We start from the raw sequence: 17280 nt of genomic DNA, 5'->3' as shown, positions 1-17280 counted from the left end.
AAACTGACAAAAGACCAGTTATGCTTATATACTGCTGGAGGAACTGCTGAAGGAGGCAGCAGTTCTGCCTCCAGTATGACAGGTTGCACAAGGCTTCTGTCAGAAGGGCTTCAAAGAGGCAGGTGGGGATCTGGACTTTATTATCCATTAACAGGAAGAACTCTTCAACTGAGCTCTGATATTGCAGAGGATAAAACACTGCATGTGCTTGCAACTGCAGAGTTCCCCATTATGGGCTATGAGTAACCTGCTGGTATAACCAAAGGTTATAGCAATATGTTAATTGCTTTCAGCCAAGTCAGCAGCAAGCATCAGCTGAATGATGACCCCTGAGATGAAATGGCTGCTTGGTCCTGGGAAAAGCACCTTGGCATTGTCTCCTAAGATGGCAGACTCACCTCTACTGTCAAGAGGTCTCCAAAACCCACTCTGGACATTCTGCACCATTCTGGAGTTTGCTCTTGGGAGCAACTGTCGTATGTGACAGTGCAGAGTGACTTAAATGTACACTAAGTCAGCCCTGGTGAACTGAGAGGATTTCTGTGACATTTTGGTCAGGTGCTTAGATCAGATCACTTTTTTTTTAGTGCTGTACTGTATAAAAAAAAAAATCTATTCAAGATTGTAGGTTAGTATAATTAAATTAGAACTTATATTGTTTACCATGCAATCAAGAAAACTATTCCTTAGGCTTGCTTTTACTGTAGTAAAAATAACAGGCAGGTGAAAGTAAAAAAATGTTAACCAGATACAATATTCTTTCATTGTTTTCACAAGATGCCTCAAGAATGCCAGTCTCCCAGCAGTAATGTTATTTAATAAGCACAGCACACATCTAAATGTTTACAAAGAAAATAGCTATATGGATTTTAAAATTGACTGGCCGTGTTACAGAGAAAATAAACCCTCACTTTGGACTGGAAACATAAGTGTTAACTTCAGAATTTGATGAATGTAGACTTGACTTTAAAGCCACCTTTTTCAGATGATGTCAATATGCTCAAATTCAACAGTTTAATTACTTAGTATGAGTGGAAAGCAGGTATTTTAAAAATGGACTACACTGTCAAGACAACCCCTGGTTTAGTTTCAGTAGTCAATGCTTAGCGCTACTTAATTCTTTTCATATTGCGAAAGAGACCAAGTTTCACAGACAAAGCAACTACGAAAAATTGTACGGAATTTAAAACTTTTATCTAATATTCCTAAAGTGTCCAAAAGATATATTATATACTCTTATCACTGTCTTTGAGAATACTGATTCTCTCAGAAGAAACAGTTATGGTCTGAAAAAGATTACTTTGGATAGATACATAGGGGGGTAGATTTGCAATTCTTAATCTGCTGCTTTTTGCAGCACACACTTGTGAATAGACTTAGTATAACAAGCATGAGTAAAAAGCATCTGCATTTCCAAGGTATCTCAGGACAGTAACACACAACTGATACAAAGATGGATTTTATTTAAAAAAAATTTATAAAAATGTTTTTGAACAAGGCTCTGCAACCACTGCATGATGAAAAGAAAATAGGGGTTGCTTGGTTTTCTTGTATATGTAGATCATGATACAGTAAACTTCATAATATCCACTTACATTCTCCACTGGCATTTTAATCCAAATTTTTCTTCTTTGACGTAAGAAGACAGTCTGAATGTAGGTAAATATTCAAAAAATTATTTCCTGCTGTCAGAGTTCATCTTTGGCCTGCAGCCAAGAAAGAAGAAACATTTTTCAGTTAATTTGAAACCCAATTGTTAACTTTCTGGTCCTACAAATACATTAAGAAATGGTTCTAAGTTCGATAGGCATTAATGGTCTGGTCTGGTAACTGATACCATGGGGTACTGAGCAATGCCTGTTGCAATTTGGTTGAGTAAGAACTGGAGACATCCAGTTCTTAACATTTAACGATGTTATGAACTGTACCTTTCCTCTGTGGCAAGTACATTTGGTTGAGTAAGAACTGGAGACATCCAGCTCTTAACATTTAACGATGTTATGTACTGTACCTTTCCTCTGTGGCAAGTACATGGAAAAAGGTCATCATCAGGCTGCTGCACTTTCTCCATCCCATCTCTGATTTTTGGCTCACTCGCTTGCAAGCTGGCATATTCCTAGTTTTAAAAAAGGAAGATTTTGTTAATTCATAAACTTCTTAGATTGTACATTTGGTTGTAAATACTGCATCAACTCAACTGAGTAATTCTCTAAAAACTCTGGGGCTACACAATCTGTTACTCCATGCTGTGTCACAGACAGGGTAAGCAGATACTCCACTGCAGTCAGGAGCCCCTTCGGGTGCCTCACTGGAGTTTCAGTATCTTGGTGCTAATGCACAAATATTTTCAGCTGTGGTTCACAGGGGGTGCGTCTGATGTGGAATTCTTTGATCATTGTGGTCAACATATTCATGCAGGTTAGATCAAGAATTATGGGATCCGATTGCTTCTCTCAAAGCACCAGCGTAGGCTTAAGGGGTTTCATAAGAAATAACTGCATACAGTATTTGCAAACCAAATGAAGTTTTTAATTACTACTGCTTGCCTTGTGGCTTTAAATATACTGGACTGGCCAACTTCCAGCAGCCCCATTGCTCTGAATTCTTTCTGTAGAATTTCTCTTTTTGTGGCAGAAGCCATTAAAACTATACTAACCTGGAAAAGTTTGAAATAGTAACAAAAAATGTGGTCTCCCATGAGATTGTTTCTTGCAAATTCTTGTCCGGATTTTGCAATATTTTTTGCCTGTCAAAGAAAACAAAAAGTTTTTTTTAATTTTCAAAAAATAGTAATTATTTCAGGATGCTGGTATTGATTCCGGAATTAAGTGCTGACAGTTTATAATAACTTATTTTTATTTAAGCATTTATTTAGTTTAAAAAGTAAAGCATTCTTATCAAAATACTCTAAATTTTTCCAAAGTTCAAATTAATTTCAAATTGAGGGCAGTATTATGTATTTTTTAAAAAGTGTTTTTTCTTATTTGTAGAGCTGATGACAATAATTTTTAAGTCCTTTAATACATTTTCTAGTTTTAAAGAAACGCACTTTTTGCTCTCTCCATTTTGTCTAGAAACATTGCTGAGTACTTCTAAATATGTGTTTACCTCTTCATCATGCTCTTTTGCCCACTGTAGTTTTTCTAGTAGATCACTCAGGTCACTTTTAAATGGAATATAATGTTTCCACGGCTGCAGCTCATTATAAAAATGCTCATAGTAGATGGAGTCTTGCTTTAGCACCACACTGTTTCCTGCTAGTAGATAAGGCAATCTGTATGCTGCCACTGTGCCATCAATATTAATTTGATATTTATACTGGAAAGAAAATGACCATAAGTTATTAACAAACAGAAGATCCAAGTAGCTTGGTTAGGTTATATTGTTCTGAGGGCACTGGTATTACTGACTTGCCGATATTGAGAAATGTAGGATTGGCTAGGCAAGCATCAATGTTTAAGTAGCTTTTATTATTTAGTTTGGAATTCATCACAGTGCAGGGTACACAGAGATGCCCTCTTCCTCAATTAAGTTCTCCGGAAATTCTTAGATGCGTATCCTCGGGTGTGAGGGTAGACGTGCCACTTCATCCACTGATTTTTCCCACTATGTTAGTTATGTTAGTAGTCCTGATCGCTGAATCAGGAAAAAGAAATAAAAAGGAATTTGGAGTTACATAGATTACACAAGGTTCCACAGAACCTTCAGATGTAAATCAAATATTATGATCCTCAGTGTAAGAGCTACACAGCAGGTAAGCCCTCTGGAGGAATGCCTATTCATGCTTGTTACTGGTGGTGTGCTGAAAAACTAAAAATCATTTCACTACCAATAATATACACAAAGTTATTTGAAAACAGGAAACACTGAGGACCTAGTTTATGAAAAATGGTTAGTGGCTTACCTTAAAAAAATCAAAAAATGAAATGTGCTTAACAATGGGGCCATAGATGCTTTCGTCATGTTTAAAAAAAAAAAAGTTTGTGAAAGCAGCATCTATGATCTCTGGATATTTTCTGCTGAGTTTTACAAGTTCAAGCCTTTCTTTGCGACTGTCACGTCCTCTCCAGAATGCTGTGGTATTCTTCTCTTCCCATGATGGGCCAGTATTTGCTTGAACTGACATCATATCTAGACTGACTCTGGAGGAGGAAGAAGTTATTTAATAGCCTACTGGAAACTTTTTAAAGTGCAATTACTTAAAAGCAGTTTACAGTACCAATAGGCAAATACCAAGGATGAAGGTAAGCCGTGAGCTCACCCATATATGTATTGTATCTGTATTTTTGCAGCAATATTAAAGTAGATAAGGAACGTCAAGTTCACCGGCCTGTAGCAAGACAGCATCAGTTCCACGACAATGTGGCATGTGCAAAGAGTACCTGTCAGTTGCCATGGAAAAAAAGTAGCTAAAAGTGGATATGGTTGCCAGACAGATGAAGGACAATGTAAATAGCTTAATACAACATACTTCACTTCCCTAAAAACTTTGCTAAATTAAAGCACAAACTGGGGGGGAGCAGATTTAGGAAAAGTCTTGATAATAAAGACAAGGAACCTGAACTAAATGCAATGAAATTATCAGGTTCAAAATGAATTACAAAGAACTCTTAGAAGCTGGCTTTTTAGTGTTTCAAGACAGGTTTGTAGTGTTACAAGCCCTACGTTGGGCTTCAAAAGGTACAGAAAAAGATTTGAGGAAAATCAGGGGAAAAAAAAAGACCTGGCCAGCTGTCAACACGTTCATGGCAAGGAAACAAAGCAAACAAACAATGCCTGCCCTCAAAACATCCCCTCTAAGTGCTGTTTTCAGTGACTTGACCATGTTTAATTTTGATTTTTTAAATAAAACAGTGAAGTATTTTAATATACGTCATAACTTGGTTAATTTTAAGATACTGATTACACAGTTATTGCCTACCTACAGGGTGCCAATGTCTTAATGAATAAATAAAAACAGTTAATATATATTGGTAATACAAGTATATTTTTGAAGATCATTCACTGTGAATTTGGTGGAAATTTTAAGCAATTTCTTACCGTCCCATAGTCTCCAAAACTGAGTCTGTTAAGTCATATGTTGGCATGACAATGTCTTTAGACTCACTGGACCCACACCATGAGAAAATGGGGTGCAGGTTCTGCAGGGATTTCTTTTTCTCCAGAGGCCAGTCTCCCAAATTAACAAAAAATTCTACATCGGGCATTTTCACCTAAACAGAAGCAAAGTAGACACAAATGCATTTTAATACAAAGCAATAGTCTTTCAGTGGCATCTTGCATTTTGAAAACAATAAGAGAAAAAATAGCCAGGTCTCTAATGTACTTAACGTATCTGTAATAAATTGTTAAAGTCATATATAAGAAACATGTTAGAAGTACTGAGATCACAGAGTAAAGCCTACAAGAAGATATTTTTTTTAAAGATTTGCACAAAGTCACATAAATGCTTTTTTTTTTTTTTAAGGGATTGGAGCACACCAATTTAGAGCATGGTTTCTTGTTATGCTTTATATGATTAGCCCCACTGCCTTTGTACCAGGCTAGCACTGAGATCTAGTAGTTCCAAGGTAAGTTGAAGCATCTGGTTGACTGTACGGAAAATTGCTGTTGGGTGGTAAGTTAGTTTTCTGTCACATCAGTGAACTGATTTGCCCTGTGTCTGCGTGACAACCAAATCTAGCAGAAGAGAAGTAACAGAAATGAACAGTCATGATGGGAAGACCACATTTAGTCGGTGCTGGGGTTAATTATTATGTATAACATCCTCACTTATTTTAAATAGTTGGTACTACAGAACCATATCTGAAATCACTGTTGCAGCCAAAAAGGAAGCAAAATACTGTTGATGGCCAGGAAATGTGGTAACAACAGGACAGAGGGCATAGTTTTGCTGCTCTGTGAAAGTCTGATGCACTCCCATCTTAAGCACTGTACATGGTCCTACAAACAAAGTAAGAGAAGGTACAAAGAAAAGCAGCAGCTATAGTAGGGTGGAATAGGACAGAACCCTATAAGCATCTATAATGTCAGTGCAGAACTGATGTTAACCCTTTTCATGACATTAATTTTTTAAAAATATAAATCTCTACCACATCCCCCTCAGTTGCCTCTTACAAAGCAAAAGAATCCTAGGCAGTTTAGCTTGCCTTTGCATGCCCCAACAGCCTTCCTGCTCTGTAATTCTTTTTGAGAAAGTGAAATGAGAATTGCACTGTTTTCACAAGATAGGCATGTCACATATTTTTTACTGTGACATAATCTTCTTTTGTTTTTGCCTCCCTCCTTAATAAGCCTTAATTGGGTATTTGACTACTATGAACATCTGATTATTATACTGGCATTTTCAGAAAACTGTTGGAATAACTCTAAGATCTCTATCCTGACTATTAAGAGATAACTTAGAGATCATGATTGTGTGAACAAAACCAAGATGTTTTGTTCAAGTGTCATCATCAACTACATTAATATCTATATGAGAAAATATCTTCTCTGAAGAAAGAACAATTATGAGTGTTAATACTTCCCAAATTAAAATATATACACACACATAAAAATGGACAGTTTAAACATAATGCTGACTACTCATGGTATGTATGCATCAAAACATTTCTCCTCTCAAACCCCTATATTCTTCAGATCAGAATGGCTGGTCACAGGCTAACATTTCAGGATTCTTCTGTGGCCCAAATAGGTTTCATTAAGTTTTTTAATTACTTTATCTTTATGGAAAGAGATAGAAATAAATGCTTTGCCAAATATCAAACACCCTTCTAAATGGTTGAAGATAATTCTTCTCTAACTTGACAATACAGGAAAACCTTTGGCAGAGGCATCCAGAAAATCTCGAGACAGACACCCAAAGCAATACTTTATGTCTTCAGTATACAGACTGACAAAAAAGGTTTTATTGTGTACCTTCATTTCAGAGGGGGTTTGGCTACACATGCTGATCTTCAGCACTAAACTTTATTATTTATTAGTACAGTGCCATCTAATGGTTATAATGGACATAGACAAGCTAAAATTATGTTTTATCTACATCCTCAATGGCAGAATCATTCAACAGGTTAAATCTCCTTCTCCAATTCAATAATCTACTGTCTTTCAGTGACACTGTCTTAATTGAAAATCCTGAAGTATTTAGTGTGGCTGAGACAAATTGTATTTTCTAGATCTGCAGGCAGTTTCTGTCTTCGGAGTTAGCAAATCTTTTCCAACATTTAGCCTAAATATCTTTGATGCAATTTAATTCCATTATTTCTTGTCCAACACAACTGAAACCAGGAACAGCTTGCTTCCATCTGTCACAAAGCAACCTTTTACATAATTAAAGGCTACACTCACGTCTCCCCTTAAGACACTGTTAGACGAAACAATCTCTACTTAAAGGACTCTTCATCTGTATGTCTAGTAATTCTTATTTCCCGTGCAACATCAGTAATTGAACCATCTTTCTTGAAGCATGACACCCAAAGGCAGACACAGTAGCATAACTGATTTCTAATCCCGAGTACTGTGGAAAGGTTACTTTACATTTCTTTAATGTATTTGTTCTGTTAATGTGTATGTTTAGCTTTTTGCAACAGCATGCCACCGTTGTCTCATGTTAAATTTGTGATAGTTACCTTCACACTTTCCTGCAGAAAATAACCACTCACTCCCTATTTTAAACAGGTGTCATATCTATATGACTTATCTAGTCTTTGTGTAGTATCCTGCCCTTGTCATTTTATTTTATCTGTTTTTCCATACAATTTATCTTGCTTGTTACAAAAATTTTTAATTATGATGCTGTACCAAGAAGTGCTTGCAGGTTCTTTCATTTTTGTTACCTGGAAATTCAGTGAGCATATTCTCTAGTCCATCATTCAGTCAAAATATAGCCAAGTTATTAAATGGGCACAGAACCTAGGACAAATCTCTGAAGAAAACATTGTGACACCTTTTGCCTCTCTGGAAACACTGGCAACTATTATTTAAGTAAGGCTTTCCAAGCACATTACAGTAGTTTCTTCTAGGCAAAGTTTTCCTGTCTTGTCTATGAGAAACTTGTGGGACAGACTCAAAAGCCCAACTAAAATTATGATACCTGACATCCATACAGAAAACCTATTATCTTGTTATAGAAAGAAATTATATTGTTATGTCTTATTTTTTATGACAAATCTATGTTGTTTCATACCAATTACCTTATCTTTCAGTTATTTATAATGTGTTTATTTTTTATGAGATTTTTAAGGAACTTTTTTAATGTTAAAAACTCCATACTTTAGTAGCTCCTCTCTCTTCTTTCTCTCCTTTTTAAAAGAAAAAAATCTTTGTCTTTTTTACAGTCAGAAACAGATCCTAACTCAGGTATCTTCATATTTCTCTCACTACTCTCTTTATGTAATAATCACATATTTCTGTGTGCTGAAACTTCAGCCCTGCTACATTCTGTCACTATGTACATAACATCAGGTTTTTCCCAAAGTTTCCCTAGGAAAGAGTCTCTGGTGCTTTTTGCTTGTACATCAAGGAAGTTTCCCCACATGCTACTTGTCGGGCTTTTGCTAGTCTTTCTCAGCCCCTCCTCTCCTGTTTTCAACATATGGAATTTAATGGAGAACGATATACATTACAGATTTTTTTTTCAGTCATCCTGTAAAATATACTAGTAGAGACAGAATTTTATATTAGATGCTACAGGAAGATTTATTTAGTCTATAGCAAAAAAACCCACAACTCACACTCTGTTCAAATCTATCAAACTCTCCTATAAAAGCCTACTATTCAATTAACAGATGTGATACTCTAATCAGATAGCATTCTAGAACATGCCAACTTCAAACAAGGAAAATCCATCCGACCTTTCCATTATTAACCAAAGAACAAGAGCATTTTAACATAAATAGCAATGAATATGCTGAAGTGTATTTGTTAAGCCCAGGCTTCTATTAATCGGGACATACAGAATAAATGACTGTACAGATGTACTCACTTTTCTTGTCAAAGAAAGCAGTATGGCATCCATGAAAATTCTGAAGCCAACATGTTCCCCATATGTCTTTATATAAACCTGAAAATAAACAAAGGTTTTACTGGTCTGGTGTTTTTGTTTCAGAGAACGGCTGGCACAATTTAGAGCTCTTTTAATCACTTAGTAACTATTCAGACAGATTGTATGGCTGTATAGATTTATGAATCAGCTGGGAAGCTTTAGAAATCTCCACTCTCTAAATCATCACAGACACATGGGGGGGAAAAAAAAAGAAGAAAAAAGGACAAGCTTTGCTTGCTTTTGCAGTCATTTTAGGTTTGTCTTGTGGAAGCAGAAACAACTGGTTGCCTGTTTCTGTTGTGTTCCGTTATCCCATTTCCATATGAAACTACTGAAGCCAGTACAGTTTTTTTTAAAACGAATTGTAGCTGATCCTCAGTTGAGCTAAAAGTGGATTTCTTTACCTCGGAATTATGCACAACATAATTTATGGATGCACATCAAATTAGATGATCCTGACACTCCCACACTTAGAGAACAGGAAACTGAATTAGCATTTAGGAGACTTGGATCAGTGCCCAATACTCATACTGATTGCTTGGAAAGTAATTTGCCTTCACTGTGCTTAGGTTGCTTCAGTTGCAACGTGGACAACAAGAGCTTTACAAAGTAGGGCAGATATTGCTGACCTCACGTACAAACTGTAAAATATTCAAAGACAGAGACACAAGCAAAGGAAGTTTCTTAAAGAATAGGCTACAAGAAGCTTTTCAACTGGGAACACCCAAATAGCCTAGTTGTATGACTTGCCACCAAATCCCCACATGGACTTCAAATGGACCCATTCGGTACCTTGTTATCTTTGATGGTGTAATGGCACAAACTCTGTCTTTGTCCGAACCTCTGTGGAATTTCTTTTGCAATCTTATCTGGATCAACAATGGGAAAATTTGCTAGGTCTCTTTGAATCTGTGGAATGCTTTGAGGGCAGTTCATCTCTTCCAGCCATGCACTGCTCTCCTCCTGAGGGCAGTCACAGTTTTCATGGTAAACAGGTCCTATCAGGAACACAATTATTATTTTATTTTTAGTAAGTCACACTATTGAGCTGTTGAGATCACAAAAGAGGGTCAGGTGCTGAGGGCCAAACATTCAGCAACTCTAAATGGACATGTTTGAATGTTTTTTGACTCCAATGGAGTCACACTAAACTATATGAGCGTCTGTGTGAGCCCTCCACATGTACTTGCTAGACAACAGTTTCACAGCATTTGTTTCTTTTTATTATTTTGAATAGTACATGCAGGACACTTATGAATCCATAATTTCAATGGGATTTGATAGTCCAGAGAAGTACTGAGGTCCCACAGAATCCTGTGCTAATCCTAGAAGCCATTCTGGGATATAGTTTGTTAGAAAAAAAACACAACAGGAAAGCTGTGTGTAGTGCTGCTTCTTACCTTTTAAAATATATGGAGACTTTGCGACGTGTTTATCTCCAGCTTTGACTTCTATCTTCAGGTTTTTGTAGCTTGCATACATTCTGTACCTCACAAGGAAGGAACCATCTTTCCTGTCTAATACTTGCACACCAACCCGAGTGAACTGTTCATCAGGAGCAGTGATCTTCACCTGGAATGCATTTTCACCTGGCGATGAAATGAACCTATCCAGAGAGTAAGTGGGAGCTTAATAAAAAAGGAAACACACAACAGCTTTCTTAGTCCGACACATTCCTTTTTCAAGTTGACAGATTTCCAGTGACTTCACTGAGCCACACTAAGTCTTTACGAGCCCATCCTGATGTTCACAAGCAAGGCATGATTTTTCCTAAGAGAATTTTTTTAGGCTACCTAAAACATTTCATGTTGTTAGAAGCACTAAGTATCAACAAGGTTCCACTCAGATACTCATGAATGCACCTCCAAAATCACTTGGTGCCCTACATATTGAACAGTGTTGGAACGTGGTCTTTGATTACATGGGAACAGAGCACTTCAACAATCCAGCACAGCTCTCAATTAGCCACAACTCAACTGTAAAATGATGGGAAGGTAGAGAGCATGCATGGGTGTCTTGTCCCGTAAGGATAGGACACAGGGCAACAGTTTTAAACTAAAAGAGGGTAGATTTAGGTTGGATGTAAGGAAGGAATTCTTTACTGTGAGGGTGGTGAGGCACTGGCACAGGTTGCCCAGAGAAGCTGTGGATGCCCCATCCCTGGCAGTGTTCAAGGCCAGGCTGGATGGGGCTTTGAGCACCCTGGTCTGGTGGAAGGTGTCCCTGCCCATGGCAGGGGGGTTGGAACTAGATGATCTTTAAGGTCCCTTTCAACACAAACCATTCTATGATTCTCTAAAAAGATAATAATAAAAAATACTAGAACAAGCTCCACATTGGCAACTTAATAACTCTTGTTATTTTACATACAGAAACAAAATGTTTCCAGATTACTTTATCTTCCAGGTATTATTTGAGGAAGTAAAGAACAAAACCCCCTTCTTAAGCATTATGGTAGCTTATACAGGGGCGGGGGGAAAATGGCTATTACAAATGCCTTGGTAGGAAAAAAAATACTACAGTGTGATCATGTAATTCAGTGTGTACTTACAACATTTTGGTAAAATTCATCATACACCAATCATAGAGAAATCTCCATAAAACCAAATATAATAATTTGAAAAATCATTAAGTTACACATATCATTGAGATATTAACAAAGTTGGCACGGTCAAATTGCTGCACCTGCCAACTTTCTTCCACCTCCTTCAAACATGGTCCCAAATACATAGGGAGAGCTTAGGATAAACAGAGAGGTGGTGGGAGTGACTGGACTAATGGATTACAGCCCAGCAGCCTGGTCACCTGCCTTGAAACTTGTCCAGATACACGGGAGAGCTGCCAGTTCGACTAAATTCAGGAAATATTTACTCTCCGAGATAAGCCGATTTGGCAGCTTCCAGACCTGCATGTGCCACGGTGTATCTAATCTGGACAACCTGGATGGAGCACTCTGAGCTCCTGTCTAGCTTGTACAGTCAGTGTTTTTCTCCTGTAGAAATAGAAAGCCACAAGTGTCCTCTGAAAACTAAGTTTACATATTCCATTCCTATGAAGTTTAGCTAATGGCCTACAGACCAATTCCTAAATGACTCTACCGACCTTGTGCCTACGTTTAGGAGAGACACCGATGTTCCTAACTGTGGAAACAAGCAGGACACCTGAGCAGGTATATCATAAATTAAATGTATTAGTTATTGTTAAGGTTTTGCCAAACCAGACTCAATCATGAATTGCCAGCTGGACTAATGCGTGTATGTTGCTGTTGAACACTTTCATCCTCTTGCCTCATTCACTTGTGCAGTTATTCGGTGAAGATTAATTAGCTTTTCCTAAGGGATATGCAGAAAGAGGCAGGTAAGAAGCTTCAGCCTTCCCTTTCTGCAAGAAACTCCCTAGCGAATTTTGCCGAAAAGGTAAAAGCGGCTCCGGTGGGAGGCGGGCAGGTGAGGTTGCCTCGCCGGGGCACCGCTGCCATTTGGGGGTGGGGCGCCAGGACGCCTCGCTCCCTCACAGGAGACCCCGCCACTCTCGCGGCCCCGGCCCGCCAGCACCTCACCTCAGCGGGGGGTGCCGGTGCCCGCGGAAGGGCGCGCAGGGAGCCAGCCCGCCTCACCCTCCGGCCCGAGAGGCACTCGGCGGGCGGAGAAGGCGGGCGGAGAACGTGTGTTTTCAATCGACCTCTCGGATGTTTTCCTGCCCGCAACCTCCGTGAGAAGCAGCCGCCGCCGTCGCGCTTACCTCTGCCCGTTGGTGTCCACGGCCTGCACGTAAAAATAGCGGGCGGGGAGGGCTGCCTCGGCCCGTAGCCCGGGCCCCCATACCGCGCTGCGCTCGGGGCTCAGCCGGCCGCCCCCGCCCGCGGCGGCGCCCGCCGCAACGGCTCCCAGGGCCACGCAGAGCGGCCACAGGCCCCGCATTTACAGCGCTTCCCTGACAGAGAAATACCGCCGAGGCGCGGGACAGAGCGCAGCCGAGACCTTCCTCCTTCCCTCACCACGGCACCGACATGGAGCGTCGGCGGAACGATCGCGGGGCTGCCGCCCTCGTCCCCGCCCTCGTCCCCGCGCCCAGCCGCCGGTCCGGCTCCTCAGGGACCCATCCCCGCGGCCTGAGGGAGCGGGGCGCGGCCACCGCCCGCCACTCCCACCTGCTTCCGCGGGGGCGGGCGGCGCCGCACTTCCCGCGGTGCTGCCGGGGGACGTGGTCTGGGGCGGGGGGCGGCGGCTTCGCGGAGACACGCCTCAGAGGAAGGGGACTGAGGACAGCCGGTTCTGCCCCTGCCTGACGCATTCGGATCTCTCCGTGTCCCTGTCTTCTCCGTGTCGGTCCCCCCCGTTCAATCCATTTCCGTGACATTAGGGTGAGAAGCCAGAGTTTACGATCGGGAAAATGAGTTTTCAAACTCCGCCGCAGAGCCGGGTGCGTGATACCGGGTAGCCCAGCTCTGCGCCCCGGGCAGGGGTGCAGGGACACCCCACCAGCCCCCTGCCAGGGGGCACTGGCCCAGCTCGTGCCCCGGGGGACCCAGCCGCCCGTTGTCGGTCAGATGATCCACCCGCAGGCTGCAGAAAGGTACTGTGAAACACTGACACTGTCCTTAACTACACGTAGAATCACAGAGTCGTGTAGGTTGGAAAAGACCTTTAAGGCCATCGCATCCAACCGTTAACCTTGCACTGCCAAGCTCACCACTAAACCGTGTCCCTAAGTGCCACATCTTCATGTCTTTTAAACACCTCCAGGGATGGTGACTCCACCACCTCCCTGGGCAGCCTGTCCCAATGCTCCACAACCCTTTCGGTGAAGACGCTTTTCCTGACAACCAATCTAAACCTCCCACTGGTGCAACTTGAGGCTATTTTCTCTGGTACTATCCCTTGCTACTTGGGAGAAGAGACCGACACCCACCTTGCTACAGCCTACTTTCAGGTAGGTTGTACACACACGCCCAAATGCTTTTGTCATTTAGCTGTAGAAATTCCCCAAAATTAAGGCTTCTTCACTGGAGAACTTAAATCCCAAAAGATACTTTATTTTGCTCTTTATTGCTTTTCTCTTGTTAAAGCAAACAATACAGAAAATTTAACTTCATCATCAAGGAGTCATGAATTTCAAAGAGATTTTGCATTTTGCAAGTATGTCTACAGAAAACCACACAAAAAAATCACTTGCTTTGAGAAAACTGTAAGCTGGGAAAGTCCCACTTGTGTCAACAAACATTGTCTTTTCCAATCAGCCACCTCACTGCCAAAAAAATTATCAAGCTCCAACTTTTAAAGACATACTTTTTGCTCCCTGTGGTTCCTATTGATGTGCTTTTTTCAGGAAATTCAGCAGTCAGACAACTCGCAATTTCCAGTCTAAAAAATTGTGCAGGCCCTGTTTTATATCCATGATGCTTTAGCTCCTCTCCCTTTACCATCTTTACTCTCTTGATGTATTTTACAAGCTGAAATCACACTCCTTCCCAGCTTACGCTTTGCTGCACGAGACAAGCTAGTCTCCTTTAGTGAAGAGAGCTTTAAACATGTTTTTATTTAAAAAGAAATTTCATAGCTATAGAATTCACAGAACATCCTTCCACCTCCTAGCAGGGTGGCATTGGCACATTAAAAAAAGCACAGCAGTAATGAAGTAAAGGTGACACGCTTCTGCCATTCTCTCCTCCAGCTTTTCTCCCCCACGTAAGTACAGCTCGGGGAATCCATGTAGAGATCTGGCACTATTTGTCAGCACCCAAACAAGTTGTAAAATAAAACATGCAACCTAATTTTAGTCCTGGCTGGCAAAGCCGATGTTGCTGCTATCCTAATGCCTATGATTTGGCTCAGAGAAAAATGCTTTGGCGGCAGAATTGTTTAATTACTTCAAAGGCTGTTGGCCAACTAAGGCTCAACAGGCTTCCAGCTGGCAAAGGCATAAGGGATGCACTCCATTACGAGAGGCAGGTTGCTTCAGAATGAAGCCACATTGGATTCTAAATCTGATCTAGATCTTGGTCTTACTAGTGTCCAGGTGATGGCAAACCTGGCTGTGCCTACAATCACTAGAGGGCTTTCGCAACTTTCCTCTGCCTAACCACTGAAAACTATCAAATGACCAACATTTGAGGAGAGGTTTTATTCTTCTTTCCATTATCTGCAGCACCCCTCACAGGAACTACTGCTGGGAGCAAGGGCTCCATAGGCTAAGGGCACCACAGCACCAAAATCACTAGCATTGAATCCTCTGGCAGCAAGATACCATATAACTGTTTGAAATTTCTCTGCTATTTTTTGATATGTTTGGTAACTACTGTAATAAAAGTAATTATTTAATATTACAAACCTGAGTTTCATTTAAAAATAAATAAATTCTAAATAATTGTGGCAGTACCAGAAGCGCTCCGCTCATTCTTCAGCGTCACTGTGTTTCTTCATGTTGAAAATACACTGAATGCAGTGAACATGAGACAGGAAATACCATCAGCAGTTCCAGACACTGTTACCTGAATCTTTCCCTCCCGTACACAGTTTTCCAGAAACATTTTTGTTACATGTATTTTTACTATGATCAGGGGAAACAAGAAAAACCTGGTGCAAATACCTTCCCCACCTTGAACAGAAAGCTGCTGCCGTGTTCAGAAGCGCGACAGGGCAGTCGAGCCAAGACTTGCCCTGAGCCGAGCCGAGCCTACTATGACCTCATGGGGCTGGGGGCCGCAGGGCCAGGCGCCAGGGCACCCTGCCGCCCTCGGAGCACCGGGCAGCCCGAGGCCAGGAGGCGGCGGGCCGGGCCGGTGCGGTGCGGCCGGCGGGAGCGCCCGCGTTCGAGGGGGCGCGGAGAAGGCGCGGGATGACCTCGAGCCTGCCGCGATGGGAGCAACGGTCGGGGCTGTCCCGCAGCCGGGCAGCTTCGCTCAGCACCTGCAGGGCTGCTGGCGACGGTCGGCGACAGGTAATTTCTGTCAGGGCTGCCGGCAGCCCGGCGCCCATTAGCCAACGCGGCTCCGCTTTCCCGGGCGCGCCGGGCGCTTCCCGCCGCGGGCGGCCCCGCAGGTGAGCCCACGCCTGCGCCCCACCGTTGCCCTCCCGCCGCGCACCTCCCCCTCGCTCCCCCGCTGGTGTCCGTCTCGCCCCTCCCGAAGCCCTGGCCAACACCCGCAGCCTCACCTCGGCGAGCAGGTGAGAGCCCTTCCCGGCCTCGCTCAGGCCGCGGAGCGGCGCAACCGCCGGCCGGGGGCGCACGGCGGAGGGGACCACCCCCCCGCGTCGCTGTCCCTGAGCTGCTCCTCTCCTCCCCCGCCCGCCCGCGGGGCAGCGGCGGACGAGACCATGAGGGCGCGTGCGGGGGGGACGCGGATAAAGAGGTGCCTCTCCGAGGCGCCGCGGCCCAGCCGGGAGACGGGCAGCTGGCTCCTCTGAGCCGCCGTGGGGGCCTGCAAGGAGAGGGCGGCCGCCGCCACCGCCAGGCAGCCCCGCACCTCCCCCCGGCCGACTGCGGGAGTTGGTGCCGGCCAGCGGCGGCTCTGAGGAGGCGGGGGGCGGCGGGGGCGCAGGTGAGCCCGCGGCGCCCTTCCCCCCGCGCGCCGTGTCTGTTTCCGGCGCGCTCGCGTCCCCGCTCCGCCGCGGCCGGGGGAGGCGAGGCAGGCGGGCGGGCGCCGCGCAGGTAACGGGCCGGGAGCGCGGGTTGCGGCGCCGAGCAGCCGCCCTTCCCTTCTGTCCCCAGCGCCGGGCGCCGCCGGCCCTCGCAGGCGCCGAGGAAGGGTACGGGCCCACCTTCCCGGCGACCCCTGCCCCCTACCCCGGGGCCGTTCACTCTGGAACCGACCGGCGGCGGCGCGGGGGGCGGGGCCGCAGAGCCGCTCCGCGGTCCCGATGGGCGGCGCCGCGGCCCTCCCGCCCCTCCCGGCGCTGGCCCGGGCGCCCCCTGCCCCGAGGGGGGGCTGTGCCGGGGCCGGGCCGGGGCCGCGGTCGTTGCAGGCAGCACCCGCGCGCGGGCAGGGCTGCCCCGTTCCCCGGTTACCTCCCGAGTAGCGCCCCGCATGTGTTGGGGTGCGAGAGCCGCTTCTGGCGGAGGCAGGCTCCTGCGCAGCTGGGTCGGGCCGGGGCCCAGCAGCCGGTGTTGCGGGGGTCGGCCCTCCGGCGGAACCCCCGCCTCCCCCCGCCTCCTGCGTGGCAGGGCTCCCATCCGCGGAATGCGCCTTCTCCCGCAGACGTCCCAACTGCTGAGATGACAGATAACACATACTGTCA

At 44.0% G+C, this 17280-nt stretch overlaps 3 protein-coding genes across 11 annotated transcripts in view; 1 reads left to right on the top strand and 2 right to left on the bottom strand.

Annotated features, from left to right (window-relative positions):
• Positions 1-1443: 1443 nt before the first annotated feature.
• Positions 1444-16317, bottom strand: POGLUT2 (protein O-glucosyltransferase 2). 2 transcript variants are annotated; one of them, XM_055801226.1, is made up of 10 exons: positions 16198-16317; positions 10444-10649; positions 9836-10041; positions 8984-9061; positions 5041-5213; positions 3905-4142; positions 3109-3318; positions 2657-2746; positions 2012-2116; positions 1444-1706 (listed from the first exon to the last, which is right to left on the bottom strand). In XM_055801226.1, exons 2-10 carry the CDS (start codon positions 10523-10525, stop codon positions 1689-1691), a joined length of 1200 nt encoding a protein of 399 aa, XP_055657201.1. In that variant the 5' UTR covers positions 10526-10649; positions 16198-16317; the 3' UTR covers positions 1444-1688. The 2 variants fall into 2 exon arrangements, with proteins under 2 accessions (XP_055657201.1, XP_005229458.3); XM_005229401.4 differs by lacking the exon at positions 16198-16317 and adding an exon at positions 12785-13187.
• Positions 15722-17215, bottom strand: LOC129784307 (translation initiation factor IF-2-like). Its single transcript, XM_055802022.1, has one exon. The coding sequence runs from the start codon at positions 17213-17215 to the stop codon at positions 15722-15724; it is 1494 nt and encodes a 497-aa protein (XP_055657997.1).
• The window catches only part of BIVM (basic, immunoglobulin-like variable motif containing), a 15905-nt gene continuing 15039 nt past the window's right edge, over positions 16415-17280 (top strand). For 2 of the 8 annotated variants that reach the window (XM_055801220.1, XM_055801218.1), the window contains exon 1: positions 16415-16583. The gene's annotated coding sequence lies outside the window, so the exon portion shown is untranslated. Of the gene's footprint in view, positions 16694-16771; positions 16792-17280 lie in introns of those variants that run through there. The other 6 variants (XM_055801217.1, XM_055801219.1, XM_055801224.1 and 3 more) reach the window with 6 other exon arrangements.

The sequence above is a fragment of the Falco peregrinus genome, chromosome 4, assembly GCF_023634155.1.
Source record: "Falco peregrinus isolate bFalPer1 chromosome 4, bFalPer1.pri, whole genome shotgun sequence".
Classification (NCBI taxonomy): domain Eukaryota; kingdom Metazoa; phylum Chordata; class Aves; order Falconiformes; family Falconidae; genus Falco; species Falco peregrinus.
Note: the sequence above shows the minus strand (reverse complement) of the source record. Positions and strands in the feature narration are given on the sequence as shown.